Source organism: Nilaparvata lugens, chromosome 14 (genome assembly GCF_014356525.2).
Source record: "Nilaparvata lugens isolate BPH chromosome 14, ASM1435652v1, whole genome shotgun sequence".
Taxonomy (NCBI): Eukaryota; Metazoa; Arthropoda; class Insecta; order Hemiptera; family Delphacidae; genus Nilaparvata; species Nilaparvata lugens.
The window spans coordinates 4,127,493-4,138,399 of record NC_052517.1 but is presented as its reverse complement, the minus strand read 5'-3'; the positions used below and the strand labels follow the sequence as shown (position 1 = coordinate 4,138,399).

General features: G+C 35.3%; 1 protein-coding gene across 3 annotated transcripts in view; it reads right to left on the bottom strand.

Annotated features, from left to right (window-relative positions):
- The window catches only part of LOC111052070 (leucine-rich repeat flightless-interacting protein 2), an 88,129-nt gene that overhangs the window by 69,284 nt on the left and 7,938 nt on the right, over positions 1 to 10,907 (bottom strand). For all 3 annotated transcript variants that reach the window (XM_039440551.1, XM_039440552.1, XM_039440553.1), the window contains exon 2: positions 10,826 to 10,907. This exon is cut by the window's right edge and continues 96 nt beyond it. In XM_039440551.1, the coding sequence (XP_039296485.1) occupies positions 10,826 to 10,907 (82 nt within the window). The remainder of the gene's footprint in view (positions 1 to 10,825) is intronic.

Sequence of the window (10,907 nt, the reverse complement as noted above, 5' to 3'; positions counted from 1 at the left end):
AGAGGAAATGAGGAGAGAAAGAGGAAGAAGAGGAAGAAAAATAACATGATGATTAAAAAGGTAATGTTGATGATGAAATGATGAAAAATAAAGATGAGGTAGAATAAGAATGAACGAGGAGAGATAAAGAAGAAGGAGAAGAAGAAGAGAAGAAGAAGAAGAAGAAGAAGAAGAAGAAGAAGAAGAAGAAAAAGATGGGAAGAAGAGACATGAAATTGAAACTTAAAATACAGTTGAGAAAGCAAGAGACACAAAAACTCAATAGCCAGATCGAATATTTTTGATGACATATATTTTCTAATAATTAAGTTAAATGGGAGATTGGATTCAAATAATGTGCTGTTTTTAAAAATAAAATAAAATAATTACTAATTAAAATTGAAATACTGTGGCTTAGAACAAGGAGAAGAAGACGATGAAGAGGAGAGAAAAAAGGAGAAAGAAGAAGATGATCAAGAAAAATAAGATATAATTATTATTTAACGAAAACCCTAAATAAATGCTGTAATTCACCCCGAAGACTTCTGCTACTGCAAATATTGACAACAGGGTTAACAGCTAGATGGAAATTCGATGAGAACTACTATCCAAAAATTTAGGATTTTCGTTAAATAATAATTATATATTAATTAGCATTTGAATACAATGCATTCTCTATTTAATTCCATCTGTAAAAATAAGATAATCTGATATTTTCCACCTGTGATTAACAACCTGTTTTCAACTTGCACCAACAAACTAATGCAAGTTTATTTAATATTTTCTCAGTTCGATTTTGTCATTTCTACATTAAAATATCTAATCGTTTATCCAGTTTTATTTAACCTATTTTGTCATAGGAAATCCACAAATCAAATTTCCTATAAATGTTGATAATAATGGAAGGAGAAAACGAGGAAAATGAGAATGAAGAAGATGAAGAAGAAGAAGAAGAAGAAGAAGAATTCGATATCAAGAAGAACAAGAATTATTTGATAACAAATTATTTGAATGAATTTGTGAATCAAACAATTAGCGGAAGGTGAGAGATTTTATCAAATCGTTAAAATAATTTGGTCGCGTCTAGAGCCTTGAATGAGGAACAAAACAAAGAAGAGAGAGAAGAAAATAACGAAGAAAGCAAATGAATAGGAGAAGAGAGAGAGAAAAAGAGAAGAAAATGCAATAGAGGAAAGGCAATTGGGAGGGAGAGAGAGAGAGAGAGAGAGAGAGAGAGAGAGAGAGAGAGAGAGAGAGTAGATGACATTGAAGTTTCTTTCTCTAGTCTACTACCACCTGCTTCTAACAAATCTATTTTTCTTTCTACCTTTGTAAGTTTAATTGTCTGTGAAGAGAGCGTAAACGTAGCAGAAGAAGAAGAAGAAGAAGAAGAAGAAGAAGAAGAAGAAGAAGAAGAAGAAGAAGAAGAAGAAGAAAGTGTGTGACGAAATCTACATCAAAGAAAAAAGTAAGATTGGAATTTGAAGACGTAAGAGATATAGTTGAAAATGAAAATTTTATGACAAAGTAATAGTGTGTAGAGTGAGGTCCACGTTATAATGACAGTATTTGATCAACTTTGGTTTTGCTATCCTTGTCTATCATTCGACAAAGTCGGTGGTACTATCCTTTTCTAGGTCCAAAACGATGCCAATTATGTTTTTGACAGTGTAGAAATATAATTAATTAGTGCAGAAAATCGGCATCGCTATTCTTCTATCTTTATCCACTGCCATTATAACGTGGACCTCACTATAGAGTGACAACCCTTGATCAAAAACTCCAAGATTTCAGTTGATCAAGAATCAGTCCAGGTAGATAATAACTTCACTACCTCAAGATTTCAGTTCGTTAAGTTCATGTTGCTTTTAGAAACAGTATAAAGTGGATTAAGTTCATATATAACAAGCCGTCAGGCTCGCTTCGCACGCCGTATCCGTTTAGCCAGGGGGCTCCGCCCCCTGGACCCCCAACTGGATCGTCCAAGAATGAGATCAGCAGTCTCGCTTCGCTCGCCTGCATTTGAGCATTTTTATCATATGTTAGGACGATCCAGTCGGGGGTCCAGACTAAACGTCTGGCTAAACGGATATGGCGAGCGAAGCGAGCCTGACGGCTAGTAATATTTATTATATAAGATCAGGAATAGCTCTGATTGAAGTAGCAGTGCCCAATCAATTTTTCCGCGATAAATGCATTTCAATCTTCAACTTGGTGCCAACCTAACAAAGTCAACTCAACTTAATGCCAACCTGACAAAATTATTAATTTAGTTACCAGTTAACAACTGTTTCGAAGAGGTACTCTCTCTAGATTATACCACTCACTCACTCGCAGAACTAAAAATCTACCGGACCAAAAACGTTCAAATTCGGTAGGTATGTTCAGTTGGCCCTTAGAGGCGCACTAAGAAATCTTTTGGCAATATTTTAACTCTAAGGGTGGTTTTTAAGGGTTCAAAGTTCGTTTTTTAGCATGTATATTCTTCTATTATAATTGAAGAAAGGCCATACCATTACGTTAATATGTATATTCTATGTATATTCATGTAGTTCTATATTAACATATGGTATGGCCTTTTTTCAATTATAATTAAGAGAATAAGAAGAATATACATGCTAAAAGACGAACTTTCAACCCTTAAAAACCACCCTTTGAGTTAAAATATTGCCAAAAGATTTCTTAGTGCGCCTCTAAAGGGCCAACTGAACATACCTACCAAATTTGAACGTTTTTGGTCCGGTAGATTTTTAGTTCTGCGAGTGAGTGAGTCAGTGAGTGAGTGAGTGAGTGCCATTTCGCTTATATATATATTATATATATATATATTATATATATATATATTATATATATATATATATATATATATATATATATATATATATATTATATATATATATATATATATATATATATATATATATATATATATATATATATATATATATATATATATAGATTCTAAAATTGTCAAAAAGTTCTGAATATTACAGGTCAGGTTAATATCGGGGCACCGAGCTTCGCTCGTTATTTTAATTTATTGATAAACAGAACACAATTCTCTAAAATGATCGTGTTTATATTTCACAGCTGGCTATACGTCATCTTATATGAATTTCGGGGATGCGATATTTCGATTTTCCACAGAATCACTCGCTCACATTTTACTATCCACAGACGACGAAAGTCTCAGCTGTTTCAGCCAAGGATGAATTATCCTTTATGTGCGTACAGATATACGCGCCGCGAACATGAGCAATTCACTTTTAAACAGCTGATTATATCTGTATTTTTACAGAAACGCATGCAGATATAAAAAGCTTGGCATCAGCTGATTAAAAGTAAATTGCTCATGTTCGCGGCGCGTAAATCTGTACGCACCTTTTTAATGTCGTTCAGCGAGTATTCCCAAGGATGAGACCTAGTACAATCGAATTTTTATATCATAAACCTATTGTGTTCCAAATTTCGTGAAAATCTTTAGTGTCGTTTTCGAGATCCGTTGAACATAAATAACCAGATATAAAAATCTGGTGTGGCGCACTCACACAACTTTCCTTGCTCATATTTGAAACTACGATCAGACTTCTGTATATGTTCGTATATAATTGTTTTCAGAGTACCGTACATTTTCCTTTGTGTGAATTGTGAAATTCGATGATTTTTTTTTCTAGCCGTCATTTTTTTAAAGTCGTTAAAACAGCTGTTCTACAGAGAAATATCTCGACTATGTTTTATTTTTATGAACTGCTCTACCTACCTACCTCATGCACAAGAAGGAGGTTACAAAGTCCATTTCTCAAGGATGGAGTGGACCCCCCATTAGTTTCCCAAAAAGGAGACTAATGCCAGTTGATAGAGCTGATAAATAACTATACAGGGTATGAATTTGAAAAAAATCGGTCAAGTCATTTTTGAGAAAATCGTGAAAAACATGGTTTTTTGTAATTATCCGCCATTTTTCTCAAGAATATTATGGAACTCCTGCAATTTTCCCAGAAATGAGACTCATGTCAGTTGATAGGGCTTATGAATAGCTATCCATGGTATGAATTTGAAGAAAATCGTTGGAGCTGTTTTCGAGAAAACCGTGAAAAACATGGTTTTCAGTAATTATCCGCCATTTTGAATTGAATTTTATTGAATTTCTTATTGTCAGATCCTCATGGTATAAGGACCTTAAGTTTAAAATTTCAAGTCAATCGATTGATTAGGAATGGAGTTATCGTGTTCACAGACATACACACATACACACACATACAGACCAATACCCAAAAATCATGTTTTTTACTCAGGATTTTTTTACTCAGGGGACCTTGAATCGTATAAAAAACTTGAAATTAGGGTACCTTAATTTTTTTGGAAAGCAATACTTTCCTTACCTATGGTAATAGGGCAAGGAAAGTAAAAATATAAACAGATATACAGAAATTGCTCGCTTAATATAATTTACAGGTTATTGTTTAACCCCCAAAATCTAGCCCCTAACCTAACTTTCAACTAAATTCTCCTCAACCCATTCTCAATAATCCTTAGTGAGGTCCACGTAATAATGGCAGTGATAAACAGCGTTGCCGATTCTCTGCCTTGCCACTGCCTGTAGCCTAGAGAATAGCTGATACAGGTATATCTCGTGTAATATCAACTATTCATTTTTGTTTAAAATAGTCAATTATATTTTATTCGACAACAAAATAAAGACAGAGACTGTATGACACTGGTTGTCAGGCCTTCAATATCTATAGTGAGGTCCACGTTATAATGTCAGTGGATAAAGATAGAAGAATAGCGATGCCGATTCTCTGCATTAATTATTCATATTTCTACACTGTCAAAAACATAATTGGCACCGTTGTGGACCTAGAAAAGGATAGTACCACCGGCTTTGTGGAATTATAGACAAGGATAGCAAAACCAAAATTGATCAAATACTGTCATTATAACGTGGACCTCACTATAGAATATAACCCTTGATTGAAAATTTGGGTATATCTGAGTTATAGTGGAGTCCACGTTATAATGACAGTATTTGATTGACATTAGTGTTGCTATCCTTGTCTATCATTCGACAAAGCAGATAGCGCTATCCTGTTCTAGCTCCACAGCGAAGCCAGACCTTTTTTCAAAAATGTAGAAATATAATTAATCAACAAAATATTGAATTTTGAAAATTTATTATTTGATCATTTTTCTGACAAATACAAAAATATAATTGATCATTTTAAACAAGAATGAACAGTTTATATTACATCAGATATACCGGCATCAGCTATCCTCTACATAAGGCAGTGGCAAGGCAGAGAATCTACAACCTTGTTCTCTATCTTTCTCCACTACCATCATAGCGTTCACCGCGCTATATAGTGAGGTCCACGTTATAATGACAGTATTTGATCAACTTTGGTTTTGCTATCCTTGTCTATCATTCGACAAATCCGGTGGTACTATCCTTTTCTAGGTCCACAACGGTGCCAATTATGTTTTTGAGAGTGTAGAAATATGATTAATTAATGCAGAGAATCGGCATCGCTATTCTTCTATCTTTATCCACTGTCATCAAAACGTGGACCGCGCTATAGAAATATATTAGAAATGAATAATACACAAAGTCTATAGGAACCCTAACTTTCAATTTTTATATATTTTGGTTTTTTCAAAAATATTTTAAAATTCAACAAAATTACAACTTACAGATTCAGATTTCTTGTTTGACTCAAATATCCTCTGACACATATTTCCCATAACATACGAGACTGAACTACTTTACAGAATACAAACTTTATAGTAACAAATTGTCATACAAATAATACCAATTCAGACAACAGAGTCGACAAAATTTGAAGGTTATGTTTACACAGGTGTTTTGCATTACTATAGAAGCCACAGAGTGGAGAATGCGAGACATAGGTAGGGAATAGAGGACAAATTTGATAATCGTCCATTAAGGGGTTCCGCCTATAGTGAGGTCCACGTTACAATGGCAGTATTTGATTAGCAATGGTGTTGCTATCCTTGTCCACAAGGTCTATAAATAGGTATTTACCTATTTCTTACCTATAAATAGGTATTTATAGACCTTGCTTGTCCATCATTCCACAAAGCAGATAGCGGCACCCTTTTCTAGCTCTGCAACGTTGTCAGATCGTTTTTGAACAATGTAGAAATATAACTAATTGACCAAATATTTATTCTCAATTACGAAAAATTAATTAGATCTTTAAGTAATATAGGCTACATGCTTGAAGAATAAAATTTAATTGATGATTTTAAACAAAAATGGACAGTTAATATTTTATGGGATATACCGGTATCAGCTATATTCAATAGAAGGCAGTTGGAAGGCAGAGAATCGGTAACGCTGTTCACCTATCTTTCTTCACTGCCATAAGGTGGGCTCACTTACCACACACAATAATCTACGAGACAAAAAAATAATGATGGGAGATAAAAGGATCTATAGTGTAGTGAGATCCACGTTAAGAAGCAAGTGGAAATGATAAGACTACAGGGTTGCCGATTCTCTGTTACCACCGCCCTCTATAGTAGATAACTGTGATTCAAGTCATCCCCCTATATCTGATCTAATATCAATTAATGATTCTTGTTAATAAATCATCATCATTTTCTATCTCAATTATATTTAATCAGTCAAGAAAATATATCCTCACATGATTTAGCAATGAATATTCAAAATTGAGATAAAGTACTCTTGTTCATTACATTTCTACATAGTCTCAAAACAATTTGGCGACAGTGAGGTGTTGGAAAAGGATAGAGCTATCTGCTTTGTCTAATGCCAGAGAAGGATAGCAACACAAATGCTAATCAGGTGCTGGCTTTATAACATGAATTTCCCTCCCTGTAGAAATGATAAATTAATTAAAACAGGGACCAAGGCAACGAAATGTATATAATTGCACCACTTGTCATCTTACTATATCCATCAGACACAAATTTAGAATATTTATTTATTCAACAGAGACTAAAAACCCATGATCATGAAATGATTCATAGATTTTCAATATGATTAGTTGAAGACAGGGTTATTCATTTAATAATGTGATAGATTGAACAGTTCTATTGGAATTATTATCAGCATATGGCTTTGAATGGTGGGGAGACCCAAGGGTAGTTCCACCTCGCCGTATATAGTCCAAAGTTCCCTAATGGGAAACCGGACTCTAAGGTTATAGTGAGCACAATACTTTAAATTTACACTTTTCACTTCGGACATATTTTTTAAATTTGTTAATTGACCGAGTGAAGTGAGGTCTAAGATTCAAGTCGACGGTTTGGCATTTCTCTTAATGTTTAAATGTTTGAATGTTTATATGTTGCGCATTTACGACGAAACGCGGTAATAGATTTTCATGAAATTTGACAGGTATGTTCCATTTTAAATTACGCGTCGACGTATATACAATGTTTTTGAAAATTTTGCATTTCAAGGATAATATAGAAGGAAAAAGGAGCCTCCTTCATACGCCAATATCGGAGTAATAATCAGACTATAGAATGATTCATCATAAATCAGCTGACAAGTGATTACACAGATGTGTGGAGAAGCCAGTCTATTGCTGTATTTCCATAAGGTGTATAGTTTCAATCAGGTACTTTGGATGAGAATACTGCGTGAGGTCTACTGTTGACAGAACTACTAGTATAAAAGGAAAAAAGAGCCTCCTTCATACGCCAATATTGGAGTAAAAATCAGACTATAGAATTATTCATCATAAATCAGCTGTTTAGTGGACTATAATACTACCCGTTCAAAAACATCGAACATCTTGAAAATGTATCCTTCCATCAACGTTGTAGACAGTTGCAGCCAGACCTGATAACAGCGCTCACACTCACATTCCGGGACGACACGTCACATTACGAAAGGACAGAAAGCTCTATGTTTATTCAGGATTTTTTCTAGACATTTTAAATTGATAAATTATTTATCAATTTTTGAGAAAACATAACAACAGGTCAATGTAGCTAACTGAGCGCGAGGTCTACTGTTCACAGAACTACTAGTGAGGTTATAGTGAGCACAATACTTCAAATTTATATATAAAGTTATATTGAAATAGATGGGGCAACGAAAACTTTCTAATAATCTATATATATAAAAGCGAAATGGCACTCACTCACTGACTGACAGACTGACTGACTGACTCACTCACTCACTCACTCGCAGCACTAAAAATCTACCGGACCAAAAACGTTCAAATTTGGTAGGTATATTCAGTTGGCCCTTTAGAGGCGCACTAAGAAATCTTTTGGCAATATTTTAACTCTAAGGGTTGTTTTTAAGGGTTTAAAGTTCGTCTTTTAGCATGTATTTTCTTCTTCTCCCAATCTCTTAATTATAATTGAAATTTCCATATCATATGTTACTATATAACTATAATCTAGAGAGAGTACCTCTTCGAAACAGTTGTTAACTGGCAACTAAATTAATAATTTTGTCAGGTTGGCATTAAGTTGAGTTGACTTTGTTAGGTTGGCACCAAGTTGAAGATTTGAATGCATTTATCGCGGAAAAATTGATTGGGCACTGCTACTTCAATCCTGGGAATATTATATTACTAGCCGTCAGGCTTGCTTCGCTCGCCATATCCGTTTAGCCAGACGTTGAGTCTGGCCCCCGACTGGATTGTCTTAACATATAAAAATGCTCAAATGAAAAATGCAGGCGAGCGAAGCGAGCCTGCTGATTTCATGCTTGGTCGATCCAGTCGGGGGTCCAGGGGGCGGAGCCCCCTGGCTAGACGGATATGGCGAGCGAAGCGAGCCTGACGGCTAGTGCCAATATAGAAACAAGTTTTATCTATCTAAAACTCTACTCACCAATTTCCAAATAATTTGTAACGTAGAAAATTATTCACTCACCTGAAATTAGAAGAAAAAACAAATGTTATTCACAAAAAACAATAAACACGTTTTGTATATTATTGTAAACAGAATATTCAAGGAAGCACAGTAGTATAAGAGAGAAAGGATACCACAAGAAGATATGCCATGGTATAAGGCGTTTATGTTCCAACTTTCTATATTAACTCAGACTGATTGATTGATTGAGTACTTTATTGAGTACTGATAGATATGAGTAACTGAAGTTGATATGATACTGTATCATATTGTGTTGATACTGTATCATGTGTGTTGATACTGTACCATTTATGGTGATATGCCATAAGGACCGTTATGTTACAAATGTGAGTGTTAACTGAAGCCGATAGTCCTAGTAGTTGTTTTTGGTGAAGCTATGTGACGCTGGTAGTCTCTCATACTGTGCCCTTCTTACACTCTTACACTCCCAACAACACACTAATAATAGACAGTGTATAGGGTGTCTATGTTGCAAATGTGACTGTTAACTGAAGCCGATAGTCCTAGTAGTGTTTTTGGTGAAGCTATGTGACGCTGGTAGTCTCTCATACTGTGCCCTTCTTACACTCCCAACCACACACTAATAATAGACAGTGTATAGGGTGTGTCTATGTTGCAAATGTGAGTGTTAACTGAAGCCGATAGTCCTAGTAGTTGTTTTTCGTGAAGCTATGTGACGCTGGTAGTCTCTCATAATGTGCCCTTCTTACACTCTTGGCTTCCACTCACACTTAGGCGACTCAGGTGGAGAAGAGACTGGACTCTAGTGGAGAGCATGTGTTTCCCAATGGTGACTTCGCGGAGACTAGAATCGACTGGTCTGAGTGTCACCATTTGGAAACACATGCTCTCCACTAGAGTCCAGTCTCTTCTCCACCTCAGTCGCCTAAGTGTCAGTTGAGCCTTACCATAGAGAAACAATAGAACAAGTATAGGGCGTATATGTCGCAACTTTTACTATTATCTCAAACCGATAGTCCATGTAGTTCTTTCCCATAAAGCTGTGTGACGTTGATAGTCTCTCATATTGTGCCGTTCATACAATCTCACCCCAACAAAACAGTAAAAATCGACAATAATCAACAGTAATCGGCTTGAGATAACAGTAAAAGTTGCGACATAAACGCCCAATACCATGGGAAATCTATTTATGCTATTGTTTCTCTATGGCCTTACACTCCCAACAACACACTAATGATAGACAGTAGTCGACAGTAGTCAGCTAAAGTCAACAAAAAATCGGCTTGAAATTTGGACCATTAGCGGACTATGCCATGGGATGTCTTCTAATGCTATATTCTCACTTTGATACTAACGACTTTGATAAGGACACATGACTGTGAAAGGGCTAAATCGGCTCTGGGATCAACTCCTGAGACCATGACAAAATTTGTGACATCATAATTGAGTTGAGCATGTTAATAGAGAAACAATAGCATAAGAAGATAATATCATGGTATAGGTTGTTCATGTTATGAATTTCAAGCAGATTTTTAGTTAACTCAAGCCGATTACTGTCGACTACTGTCTATGATTAGTGTGTTGTTGGGAGTGTGAGAGTGTGAGAAGGGCACAGTATGAGAGACTACCAGCGTCACATAGCTTCACCAAAAACAACTACTAGGACTATCGGCTTCAGTTAACACTCACATTTGCAACACAAACGCCCTATATGCCATGGCATATTACCACAAATGATACAGTATCATCTCAACTTGATACACAACACCAAAATTTGATACAAAACTTGCAAACTTTAAATGAATTCTACAAACCATGGGATATCTTCTTATGCTATCTTTTCTCTAAGGCATGATATTGTGGTATTCTTCCATAAATATAAATCATCAACCACTAATAATTGTTAATTAAAAGTGTTTTGACAACTTCTATTTGTGTTTTTCACTATATTTTTGGTAAAAAATTTGCTAAATTTATGACAATTTTCTCCCAAAACTCTCACCTCTTTAGCAATTTGATCCAAAGCTTGATCCTCGGCCGAATGCCGAGTTGTTCCCCTCCTCCTCCCTCCGACGGAATTCTCC